Source organism: Lissotriton helveticus, chromosome 2_1 (genome assembly GCF_964261635.1).
Source record: "Lissotriton helveticus chromosome 2_1, aLisHel1.1, whole genome shotgun sequence".
NCBI classification, from domain to species: Eukaryota; Metazoa; Chordata; class Amphibia; order Caudata; family Salamandridae; genus Lissotriton; species Lissotriton helveticus.
The window spans coordinates 1,441,148,416-1,441,161,844 of NC_136059.1; the positions used below are offsets into that span (position 1 = coordinate 1,441,148,416).

Below are 13,429 nucleotides of genomic sequence, written 5' to 3' on the forward strand. Positions count from 1 at the left end.
GCGCTCCAGCACCTTCCATTAATGTTGGGAGAAATCTAACACAAAAACCTCTTTCTGGACTGCACTCCAGGGATAACCTCACTTTGGATGCCCTGTCAGTTGACATGGAACTCCCTCCCCATCCACCTCCGGCTGACACAGGACCATCTCGCCTTCAGGAAACAACTCAAGACCTGGCTGTTCCAGCAGTAGCGAACTCCTCCCCAAAGCGCCTTGAGACCCTTCCGGGTGAGTAGCACGCTACACAAATGGTATGATTGATTGATTGATTGATTGAAGGGAGCCATCACGGTGTTTTCAGTGGGGAGATTAATCACTGCATCATTAATAGGCAAGAGGCGCTCTGCCTCGGCTGGTAAAAAGGTAATACCTCAGCCGCTCTTTCTGTATGGCAAGAAAGAGAACTCACTTCCAAGGGGAGAACGGATTTGCAGTTTCTTTCTGAAGGGAACTGTCCTAATAAATATACCACACCCTCTTCCACCACCCAGGGCAGATGCTGGCAGTGCTCACTGGATCGCTCTCCCGGCTACAGCGAGGAGCTTTGGGCTGATCCCCACGCGTGCCCCTCACTCCCAGCCCGTCTTGCACTCACCATGGTACAAAGGGAGGCCAGCTTACGGACTGTCATCAGTGTTTCCATCGCTTCCCCGCCGCCGCCATCTTGGAAGGAGAAGTCGGTGCCAATGAATGAGCGCTGACGCCAGCCAGTCCAGCAGCAGGAGCGTCTCGGAAAAGGGTCCGGCTGCACACTAATATTTCCCAACGTGTCCGTCGGCTAAAGGAATCCGTGCGGTGAGCGGATAGGTTCCGGCCTCCGGGGTTCCGGCCTCCGGGAATAGTTACAGGCAGACTGGGATCACGAGGAGAACATCAGAACGGGAAGCGGACGTATCTGCGGTTGGAAACTGAAACATTCAGTGTTTCTGGCGGTCTGGTATTACGTTGTAGAAGGAAATGGGCAAAGGCATACACAACACGCCAAAGCAGTTATTTCCATGGAGGCACGTTAATCGAAATAGCATACATGGCGGTAGTAAGACAGGCGCCGCACGCTGTTTGTTGTGTTAACAGTGGGAACAGGTACGAACATGTAGTTACGTTTCAGGAGGCATTACACTGTCATGAACCTCGGACCACGCCATGAACACCACCATGTTTCTCCGAGGTCCAGCAGAAATGGATCGGAGTAACGCCCGTCATTTTCAGACTGGGGGGGTATTTTCTTTCTCTCCTCTTCCCATTACCTAGAATGTAAAATTACAGGCAATGGGAAGAGGAGAGAAAGAAACGAAAAAACACACTCCTCAATCCAAAAAAGACGGGGTTTAAATGGAAAGACAAACCTCTTCTCCAAAGGCTGGCCTCCGTTTAGGAAGCCAGCCGAATGGAGAAGAGGGGCGGGTTTAAGCCCCATACTCTAAAAACATATAATCTCGCCAACGAGACTGCGTAAGCGCAGCCCACGCAGGCCGAGACCTAAAAAGGTAAGAGGGACTCTGTGGACATTGTACATGGTACATGAAACACACAAAAAAAGGTAATGGGAGGAATGCTTGCAATTTATCTAACCACTGGTGATTGCTTGGGGTAGCATCCCAGCCCATCGTTATTTTGCTCATTTGTTCTGTTGCATTTACACCCTAAGTGGGAAGGGTATGCCCAGACCTAGGTTCCGTGCTTGTTATGCCACCGGTTTCAAGCTAGCCTAGATGATGAGGGGTGATGCCCCAAAACCAGTCCCAGGATGCTTGTTTTCTGGTATAGGGAGAACCGGTCTGGCAGTTAGGGCTGGACTGTTGCCATGGGGAACAGGGTAAAGGCTGATTTGCATGTGACTGGGTCCAAACTGGAATGGTGCCGCAAGCAAAATAACGAAGGCTTAAACCTAGAAATGTGACTGGTGGTGAATGTTTGACAATGCTCAACAGTCCACTCACCATCTTTTTGTGTCGACATTGTACATGGTGCCAGGATTTACAAGAGGATGCTGGATTTCCGTAGCACAAATTGAAGAGGCAACTCAAGTGCCTCCACTGCCTTGAGCACCACTCATGTGAATATACAAACTTTCTCAAGAAGAGGGTCCAAAGGCTACATGATATTAACTTTAGGGGACGAATCTAGGCCACTGGCATAGTAGAACCCAACATAAATGTGATAAGAAAGTAGGAGATCATCAGTATTCCTATCTGTGCACCTACATTTCAGATTGGATATTTCCATTACATTGAAATCCAAGCAGATGAGTTGTTCTGTGCATGCAAATAAGCAAAACTGAGCAAAGGGTATGCAAGAGGCTGGTACTCATAGGTGGCCTTTACATTCTCTCTAGCTATCTAAATGTCTTTTGTATTCTAGAGCTTAGGTGGGTCCAAAACCTGCACTAAAGGCTACATTGGAATCATTGTTAAAGCCAATTAAACCAGTGCTTTGGCCAGAAGGTTTTGTGGGAAATGAAATGAAATGAAATGAAATGAAAAAGAAATTTATAAAGCGCTCTGTGGCCAAGCGGCTTCCTGGCGCTGAGGAACACATCGAAATCTGCCTAACTGGTGCGAGAGAGATTAGACCGGGAAAGCCTGAAGAAAGAAAAAAGTTTTGAGGGCTTTCCGAAAATGAGAAAAAATAGGAATGGAGCGGATAGAGAGGGGAAGAGAGTTCCAAATTTGTGGAGCATGCACAGAGAAGCGGGTGCCCCCTGTGCGGGACTTACGGAAGCGGGGAACGTGAAGAAGAGAGAGGGAAGAAGATCGGAGGGAGCGGGGAGGGGCGTGGGAGGAGATCAGAGAATTGATGAAGAGAGGAGCGGACCGGGCCTGCGCCCGAAAGGCCAGGCAGGCAAGTTTGAACTGGGACCTGAACTGAACGGGGAGCCAGTGAAGGGTTTTTAGGGCGGGAGTGATGTGAGAGAACTTGGGTAAACGAAGGACAAGACGGGCCGCCTGGTTCTGGATGGCCTGGAGACGACGGGTCTCGTAGGCAGGAATGCCTACATACAGGCCATTACCATAATCCAGGCGGGATGTGATAAGGGCAGTGATGATAACTTTAAGGGCATCAACAGAAAAAAACCGGGAGATCTTACGGATGAGGCGGAGGGAAAGAAAACAAGAGGATACTACAGAACTAATGTGCGCATGCATCGAGAGGTCATTGCTGACCTTGATGCCCAGAGTCCGGACAGAGGGAACCGGGGAAGGTGGAGGACCAAAGGAAAGGGGCCAGTGGGCCGAGGACCAGGGGTTAGAGGGGCCACCAGTGAGGACAAGCTCTGTCTTGTCAGGGTTGAGCTTCAAATGATTGAAGCTCATCCACTGAGAAATAAAGACAAGAGTTGACCTGAGCTTGGGAAGAGAGTGAGTGGGAGAGGATAGATCAAAGACGAGCTGGAGGTCATCAGCGTAATTATACACTGAGACCCCCAGCTCAAGAAGAGAGGAAATGAGGGGGCGGATATAGAGGTTGAAGAGGAGGGGGGAAAGAGAGGAACCTTGGGGTACCCCACACGTGACCGGGAGGGGAGGGGCCGAGAAAGAGGAGAGATGGACTGCCTGCGAGCGTCCCTGCAGAAAGGACGCGATCCAGGAAAGGGCAACGCCCTGAATGCCCGCTGCGCTGACACGGTCAAGAAGAATAGTATGATCGACCGTGTCAAACGCAGCGGACAGATCCAAAAGGACTAAGGCCTGAGGAAGGTTACCATCGGCCTTGCCCTTCAGTTCGTCAAGGACCGCAAGGACCACGCCCTCAGTGGAGTGGCCCGGTCGAAAGCCGGCCTGGTGGGAGGCCAAGATGTTATTCCCCTCGATGTAGGAAGAGAGACAAGATGTTACATGGCTCTCGAGAATCTTCCCTAGATAGGGGAGGAGGGAGATCGGCCTAAAGTTCGATGGAAGGGAGGGATCCAGGCCAGCTTTCTTCAGGATGGGAAGCACGATGGCAGACTTGAAAAAAGAGGGGACAGAACCCAGAGCCAGACAGGAGTTGAGGAAGGTTAGGGGGGGGGGGGTGGGACAACTAGTGAATAAGGTTCTGAGGATGCGAGCAGGTGCGCAATCCACCGGAGAGCCGGACTTGACCTTAGCAAGGAGGTCAAGAAAAAGCTCAGGTGAGATGGGTGTGAAGTGATCAAAAACGGGGGAAGAAAGGGGGGGATGGTCCGGTATATCAGGGGGAGGAACAATCGGGATGTTGGCCTTAATGGTGGTTATTTTATTGATGAAATAGGTGTTCAAGGAGTGACAGAGGGATTGCGAAGGAGCAGGGGAAAGACCAGCACGGTCAGAAGTGGCCAGGCTACGGACCAGAGAAAAGATCTCACGAGTAGCGACAAGGCCTGTGGACGAACGGAGTTGGGAGGCAGGAGGTCCGAGGTACCAGAATCGCTAAGCTTGAAGGATCTGGCATACTCTTGGAAGCAAAAAGGTCCTAAAAGGGACGAGGAACAGTGCTGAAGATATCCAGCATGGCTTCCTGAAAGGCAAATTAAATAAGAGAATGATTAGTAGATAGAGCCAGAAATTGTAGTTTACGCCCCCCGAGTCTCTGAATGGTCCTGGGAGCTGGGCAATCACCTTACAGTGGTGTTTATGATTCTGCAGGGCGACCCTTTGGAGGACCGCTCTATGTGGTGATACTTATTAGAGGGAGCGAAATAGTGACCTTATGGGGTGTTCTTCCACGCCCAATCCAATAACAGAGTGACTTGCTGCTCCCTGATGACTTTCAGGTGCATGTAGGTATAGGATTCCCAAGTTGAGGGTGGTGGTCAGCCCCCAGACAGCATGTGCAGCATGTGCAGATGTTTTGTGGATCTGACAGATGCCATTCAAAGGTGCTGACAGAGCTTCAAACCAGAGCCCCGAGGAGATGACATGTGACGATTTGCTGTTGAAATGTTTGAAGAACTTCCTAAACACTGAAAAAGAGCTCCAGACCTGCATAGTAAGACATGTATAGTAGGAACGTATAGGTTTGTGTTCTCGCTCCCTAGACTGTTGTTGGTTGGTGCTACCTAGTGAGTCTGGAGGAAATTGTTTTGAATCCAGTTTGGCACATGAGACGTTGATTAATCTGTGGCAATATGTATCAATCAGAAGGCTTTAGTTTGGGTAGCTCTTCCATTCTTCACAGGTTGAGATCTCAGTTTTGGAAGAGTTACACGTAAGGTAGTTATTAAAGATTCTTTTTTATTTATTTATTTATTTGTGTATTTTATAAAGCGCACAGCTGCCCCAACGGGGAGATCTTTTGTCCAGATCTCAGAGGCCACTTCTGTTTTAGTTATATGATTCATGTGTCTTCGATGCAGAAGGTTTGATTTGAAGACTTACTGAGGACAAGTAAGACGGCAAGCTTTAGTTTGAAGAGGAGTGTTGAAGAAACTGAGCCATGGTGCACTCCAGAGTCGAAGGTAAAACACAGTAATGAACAAAGAAATCGAGACCATGCTATAACTGCCGTATAGTTATATAGAGATCTAAACAAGGCTGCTTCACCAGGTGCCAAGTTCTTATTCCAACCTCCTAGATAAAGCCCACCTTTGCCACCTGTACCGGAAGGCAGATTCCCATGTTGGGGCTCTACAGAGATTGTATTTTTCCACAGCAAAGAGACACTTTAATTCATTGCTGGAAGTCTATAATATGAAAATCCCCCCGATCTTATCATATGCCATGGAATATTCTCAAATGAAAACGTGGCAATCTTTAAAAGTAAAAGAAGGGACCATTCTTCGATAATTGATAAAAGTGGCACAGTCGGTCCCAGTTCAAGCCCTTCGTCTTGAGCTATCGGTTACGGGAATTTTCGTCAGAGTAATTTGTAATATTATCAGGTGGGCATACAATCTGCTACATGCAGCCCCAGACACCTTAAGACATTTGTTAAAATTTGAGTTTTTTAGAGAGGAAGCGTCTGGGTACAGAGTGGACTCCAGCACATCTGAAACTGTTTTTGAGACATCTGGCCCCTAGAATTAGTTTTGAATCTGATAAAGATCACTGTTGTCAATTGAAGCACTATAAACGGTTCGCTGAACAAAAGGAATTTAAAACTTTTGTCCCGTACTCGTTTTTTCAATTAGAGCATGGTGTAAGGCGGTGTATTTTACTTTTACGTTTGGGCATACTCCCTTTAGCTACTTTCTCAGCTAGCTGGGATGGTACTAATAACCCTAAAGGTATATGGGAACTTTGTAAAGATGGGCAACAAGATTTGCTCCACGTTCTATTAATCTGTCCTAATGAGAGCATAGTTAAGGCCCGCCGACGTTACATAACCCCAATTCAACTAAAGTATAACGCTTTCTCTGCTCAAGATTTGATTACATTGTGTAACTCTCCGGTTAATGAATATGTTTGTCATAATCTGTTTACGTTTTTAAAAACCTTCTTGAAGCTGTTTTAAACAAGAAGTACAATCCAAAGATTTTATTCTATTCTATCAAATCCACTGTAATGTTGTCTGAGTTGGTGGCTGAACATCACCACTGTACCATCTTGTAGTGAGTTTAAAAAAAGCAAAATTGTTTAGCTAAGTATTTTTATGAGTATTTGAAATTATTGCAATTTTGTATTTGTTGACCTCAGTTGAGGTCTGGATCAAATAAAGTTTTACAAAGTTTATTGCCCCTATAGTAATGATCTGGTTGCATACTGGTCAAAGCTGTTGGACTGATCTTTCAGTAGCAGAGCAGTGACTCCATTTATGATTATCACTGTTTTCAGGTCAAGCCAGGCTAATATCAGGGCTGATTAAGTGTCTCTACATATACAGAAGCCTGATGGTGCTGAATACTTTGTTCAGTTTTGTGAATCTAACTTGCATCTGTAGGTCATTTTATGTTTTTGATCAGCTGTCCAATGAAGATATCTTTAGGTTGGAGGGGAAGGTGTCTAGATTTGGTTAGCAAGTTGAGATTCATTCTTGCTTGGGAGGCAGCTGTTGTGCATAGCATGATGTCTTTCAAGGTTTGTGTTGCATAAGAAACTGCCGGTAATCCAGGTTGCATGCTTGCCTTGAACAGTCTTTGAACTGGGTGGGAGCCCAAACGCCTCTTGTCTTTTCATTTATTTAAGGTAAATTCATATCCTAATAACGCACCCCAACCAAGCCGGCATCATAAAAGGGAGAGAAACCAGGGATAACAAAGAAAGCCCTACAACTGATGGACATTGCATAGAAGCAATTGAAGTGAATGGCTCTGCTCTCCAGGCACATCGACAAAGCCTTTGTAGTGTTGATTGAGCGTTAATACCGTGAAGGCAGTACTAACATGAAAGGACTTTGAGGAAGGGCTAATAAACTGGGTCCTAGTGGGATACACATCACTTAGTGCTGCAGTGAGGGTGAACTGGAGATTGCCAAAACTAATATACATCTACAGAGGTACAATGCAGGGGTGCTAACTATTCTCGTTACTTTTCACAATGTGTATTAAACCAGTGGGTGAAGGATTAAATACATTAGGAGTACTGAAAGAATCCTATTGGTAATTGACACTTTCAATATGCATTATTTGCATTTGACATGTTATTGACAATACAACGTCCAAAACACACCTATTACGAGAATCTGATAGCTTCCAAGTAGTAGTGGGTTTTAAAAATCAACACGACACAATCTGAGGTAAACATTAGTTAGAGATACAGCTGCATTTTCAGCACACCACACCACTGAAATGATCTAGCTCATACACACATACGGACCTTTTCAACAAGCTCCTCTCTCTCTGCTACTTGCCTTTTTCCTCTGCTACTGTTACATATCTAGGACCGAATACTGACAGCTTCTTCTTTTTAATTGCATGGAGATACTAACCCTACAAGCTGCAGGGGTGTACTTCGATCTGAGGCACAACATGCAGTTGTCATTTGAATCCTAAAGGGACATCATGTCGCATCTGTGACAACATCAAAGTTTTGGAAGACCATTTTACCTAGTCACTTTCTAATGTGGATGAATTTTGTCAGTGAGACAGCGTGCAGTGGATCAGTGTCAATGAAGCACAGAAAAATGGGAGCGAACACCAGCTCTCCAGATGGCACTTAATATTTTTTGGTGTCGTCATGTCCACGTGTGGAGGCGTGGCTGGGGTGGCATTGCACCCTTTGATGGCTAAGGAAAGCAATTGCTGGGAAAAGATTTTCCGGACAAGTCAGAAGCTTGAAAGGATAATTCATAATGGAAAGAATATGTGGAAAAAGGTATTCTTCTAGTACGCTACCAAACAGACATTGTGAAAAATGTGTGTACTTTGACTGCATTAGCCAAAAGGTGTCCGCTGCCATGTTCATACACTATTATAAAACATCCATTTCCGGTGCCTGCTTCACTAGACTCCAAAACGTAAAAAAAGAATCCGTTTTTAGTTACCTAGTCCATTTTTACGTAGCACATAAAGCAAGCACTCTTTAGACATGAAGTCTATTAAACATGTATTAAGATCTTAACCCACCATTAGCTGTTATAATATTTGGCATTTCTATACCGCAGCATTTAACAATTACTCGTGCCTCTTGGCACTAAATCAATGATTGGCCTGTAGTGACAAGGGTAGTACTTTTATATATTGGTTACATGTTTGTTTTTTTTTTAAATGCAAGCAAAACAATAAGAAACCAGGATTGCTCACCTCCTGTAAACATATCTTTATGGACCTCCAACAAAACAGCCACTCCAATGTTGTCCTTCGTCATAACTCTGTTCAACATGGCTTCTGAACCGTCGGAGTTTGCCATTGCCACTTGGTTGAATTCAACAGTGTGCTTTTGCACTAAAGTAAATCTAAAAAATCAAAAGAGTTACAGAAACAAGGTCACTTTTGGGTTTCCACTCCCTCACCTAAGGATTACCAACATTTGGGCATTCTTTGCACCCAGTGTTAAAAACGATTTTCGAAATAAAGGATGCTCAGGCTAAGTCTACATATTTTCTAAGCACATGCAATTCTATTAATGGCTTATTTAAAAGTAGAAAAATTTGCGTTTTGTGCTTAAGATAAAAAGCGGGGAGATCTATTTGTAGTTTCTGCAACGGTCTCAGCTGTCTCCAGTTGCATTTTGAGAGGAACTACGGTTGATCAAATAGGCTTCAAAATTCTGTCATGGAATATTGCTGGAACCCACACGAAACTATTCAATCCTAACTGGCTTGCTGTAGTTAATAATGCAGAAATTATTTTAATGCAAGAAACTTTGTCTAAAGAGGAATTTGGTGTCAATGTTTTTTGTACACTTTGTTGTACAGCTACTTCATCTCGGGTAGGAAGACCTAAGGGGAGTCAAGCCATCTTGTTCTCTGAGAAGTCACAGTTCTTTCTACCAGAGTAATTTATTTTACTTCCAATTATCAGCTGGTGTCATTGCAGATCCCACGATATAACCGTGCCTAAATCTGCAGCTGATTGTTGGCAAGTATGTTGGGCCCAAGAGGAGTTCCATTCACCGTACATTTATGGACCTCTCCGGTGCCTTTGACTTGCTTAGCATAGTGAAGCTCTGGAACATTGTGGTATGGATGGGAATTGATCAGGTTATAATTGGATTGGTCCAAAGGATACTTTGGGATACCATAGTCAGGGTCAGATATGGTACAGACAGTGACGTTTCCCTATACTATAGTTGAATATTCATTAGGAGTCAGGCAAGGTTGTGTGATGGCCTCCTTACTGTTCCTTATGTATATTAATGACCTAGAATACTATTTGGGCAAAATAGGGAAAGATCAACCCACAATGAAGTCTAGTGTTATACCCGTCTTATTGAATGCGGATGACCCAGTACTAATCTCAAGAACTTCAAATAGCCTGCAACTCCTCCTAGATGCTTTTCATAGCTTTATGGGGGGGTTGGATCTTAAAACTAATTCCGCCAAATCTTATGCATTGAGTATTTTTCCCAAAAATGTTAAATAATGGGTTTTTTATTTGGGTGGGTCAGAAATTCTTAGAGTGAAGACTTTTACTTATCATGACTTTCCTTTGGACTATAATTTACATTAGCAAAGCCTATATAATATTAGGGCTAGTCAATGCCAAAGAGCTGTGGAATCAGTTTTTACCTTTTCCTTTCCAGCTCAGGCACAATCCGGTTTGAGAAATTATCAACATCTATAAAAGTATTTCTTTGACGACCTATGGAATAGGTGTTTGTGGTACAAGGGTGCTGGGCCACTGCAGCAGGTTGAGAAGAAATTTTTGCCAGGACTATTGGAAGTCCCTCAATCTACTCCATCTTTTATGTGCCATTCTGAGGTACGTCCCCATTGGAGGACAAAATAAAGCTGGAACCCCTACTTCTTAGCCTCAGAATTTGGGGGGCACACTTATCAAAAAAGTGTTGGCAGACTGCCTCTCCCTGGATAATGCTGTGGCATTCCCTGGATCAAGTACATTAAATCGGGGTTCACAGACCTAGGTCTTACGAGGCTCTTTATTAAACCTGAGAATATAAAAACATCTGCAGTGTTACAGGTGAAAGATGTTCAAGGAAAGGCAAGGTAGATTTTATCAGACGAATTTTGATTAACTCAGTTCCAGTGTTAACTATAAAATCAAAACATATTTGGGTTGTGAATTTTATTTATCAGTTTGCAATGTGAATTCGATGTTTTATCTTACAAGATTTTCTTTTAATATGTTGCATTTGTTAGCGGCTTTTCCTAAGAAAGTTGTTTGGATCGCAACACTGCCAAGATGCCCATATGATAATGTTCCTTTACAAAGCACAATGCACTTAATTCTTTTTTAGGCTTATGTTCTTATGGAAGGAAACATTTTATGATCCCAATTCTGCGTGCATTTAAGATTAGACTTTCTTGCAGTAATTGTGTAATAAAGATCTGTGCATTGCTTTGGCAATTTTTGCTCATTCTGTGATGGGGATTAGAAACGGAATGGGTCAATGTAATCATGTGAATTTTTTATCTTCTGGTGATTTATATCTTGTGCTGCTGAATTTGAAATTGTGAAGTTTTAATCCCTAAGCCTAAGAATAGATTTTTTAAATTTTGTGTATGCATTTAAGGTTTTTAATAAGCCAAATAAAGTTCACTTGACTAGACTGGTTTCAAACATGTTACTGTGGACGCGCTGGTTAAAGCAATTACACAAGGGTCAACTTTCAAATAATGTAACAAAAACTCTATGAGGCACTCCACTGTATCATTATATAACCCCATTCCTGGTACTTGGGGCAGTGTAGGAATAAGGGAAACTAGTAACAAATACAATGATTAACAACTGTAGTTCATCTCGATCATCTAAAGTAGCCTACCTGAAAACGACAGAGTAACTATCTTACCTCCACCAGCTAAAGGAATGGCTCAAACATCATTCCTGACAGACAGAGGGCAATAAAGAGAGTTCACACTAACATGGGATTTGCAACCCTAAATTAAGGTACCAGTGGTAACAAGACATTCACTTCTTGTTATCGCTAGAAGGACCTTGGTGCCTTCAAATCTGAATGAAAACACATTCGTTTTATTACACCAAATCTTTCGATTTGCAGGCTGTAAGAGCTCACCTAATTTGTAGCTGGAATACTTTGTTATTAATTTTCTGTAACTGGCTTAGTCTGCGCAAAGTGGCTTGGCTGTCATCTGGAGAAAAAAAAGTTCCACTCATAGGATTATGCCTTGCTCCCTGGGGCTGCCAAGCTTGGCTATCACAGTATCACAGATTTCACAGAACCCTTTCAGGGGAGACGGTGCAGAACTCTCTCAATATGCCACAATGCTCTTTGGCCCCCATGCAGGTACATTTGTTCTCATCTCCATAGGAAGTTAGACCCAAAGACAGTTGCATGGAATGCATTCCTTAAATTATGGTAAGATATTATACTTCCCCTTTTCTCCATAATTAGGAGGACTATGTTTCATGTCAGGAGGGAGAACGTTCAGCACATCTCAGGTCTCCCTTTTGTTTTCAAATGTAGCCTGTATTCCAATTGGTTTTTAAATTGGGAAGGAACATGCTACTTACCAGTATGCATCTGTTCTTGGTATGTTGAGCTGCAGATATCTACACTTTGCATTAGATCGCCACCTGGTGTTGGGCTCGCATGATTGCATGTTGTTGTCGTCTTGGAAGAAGTCTTTGTAGTCACAAGATAGGTGACTCCTCCCTTGGACGATAGTGCGCATGGGCATCGGCTCCATCCTTAGATTGTTTTTCGCCATGATGAAAATGATGGAGTTAGTAGAAAGAAAGAAGGGATGTCCATGCGTGTATATCTAATTAAGATAAAACTGGAACAGATACAGGTCCCGGGGAGGCGGGAGGGCGTGTAGAAATCTGCAGCTCTACATGCCAAGAACAGATGCATACTGGTAAGTAGAATTTTCCGTTTGTGGCATATGAGCTGCAGATTCTACACTTTGCATCGATTGTGCTGCAGTGTCTCCCCTAGTGGTGGTCACCTGTATCCGTTGCAGTAGTTTGAAAGAGAGTTTTGAGGACAGCTTGGCCTACCGCAGCTTGGTGCTTGGCTTGCACATCAACACAATAGTGTTTAGTGAAGGTGTGTGTTGTAGACCGTGTTGCTGCCTTGCAGATGTCTTCTAAGGGAATGCTCCCTAAGAAAGCCATGGAGGCTCCTAGTTTGCGTGTAGAGTGTGCTCTAGGAGGAACTGTTAATCTGCGTTTTGCCTTGTGATAGCATATTTGTATACATTTAACAATCCACCTTGCAATTCCTGATTTAGAAATGGGGTTGCCTTTATGTGGTGGAGAGAAAGCTACAAATAGTTGCTTTGTTTTGCGAAAGGATTTGGTCCTATTGACGTAACAGAGAAGAGCTCTTTTGACATCTAGTGTGTGTAGAGCTCTCTCTGCTATAGAGTCTGGGTTTTGAAAAAACACTGGTAACTCTACAGATTGGTTTAGACGAAAAGGAGTAATTACTTTAGGAAGGAATTTAGGATTAGTCCTTGAAACCACTTTGTTACGGGTTAATTGTAAGAATGGTTCTTGTATAGTGAAAGCTTGAATCTCACTAACTCTTCTAAGAGAGGTAATAGCAATGAGGAAAGCTGTTTTCCATGTGTGAAAATGCAGTTCACATTTGCATAAAGGTTCAAAGGGGGGTCCCATGAGCCTGGTAAGCTTTTATTGCTGGTACTCTAAACAACGACAGATTTTGTCTGTTTTGTAGATATGCCGCAATGGCTGCAAGATGTAAGCACATAGATGAATATGCTAGATTACATCTCTGTAAATGGAGAAGGTAACAGATAATATTTTGGATGGAAGCATCTAAAGGATTATTTTGATTATTAGTGCAGTAAATTGCAAATCTTTTCCATTTAGCAGCATAGCAAGCTCCAGTAGTAGGTCTTCTGGTTTCTTTAATGAGATTCGTGCAGTCTGGTGGCAGGTTAAGGTAACCAAACTCTAAGACTTCAGGAGCCATATCGCCAGATT

General features: G+C 43.7%; 1 protein-coding gene across 2 annotated transcripts in view; it reads right to left on the reverse strand.

The window, feature by feature from the left end:
• CNOT6L (CCR4-NOT transcription complex subunit 6 like) overlaps window positions 1-13,429 on the reverse strand; it is a 931,406-nt gene that overhangs the window by 271,840 nt on the left and 646,137 nt on the right. For both annotated transcript variants that reach the window (XM_078676356.1, XM_078676357.1), the window contains one exon: window positions 8,639-8,790. In XM_078676356.1, coding sequence (XP_078532482.1) covers window positions 8,639-8,790 — 152 coding nt within the window. The remainder of the gene's footprint in view (window positions 1-8,638; window positions 8,791-13,429) is intronic.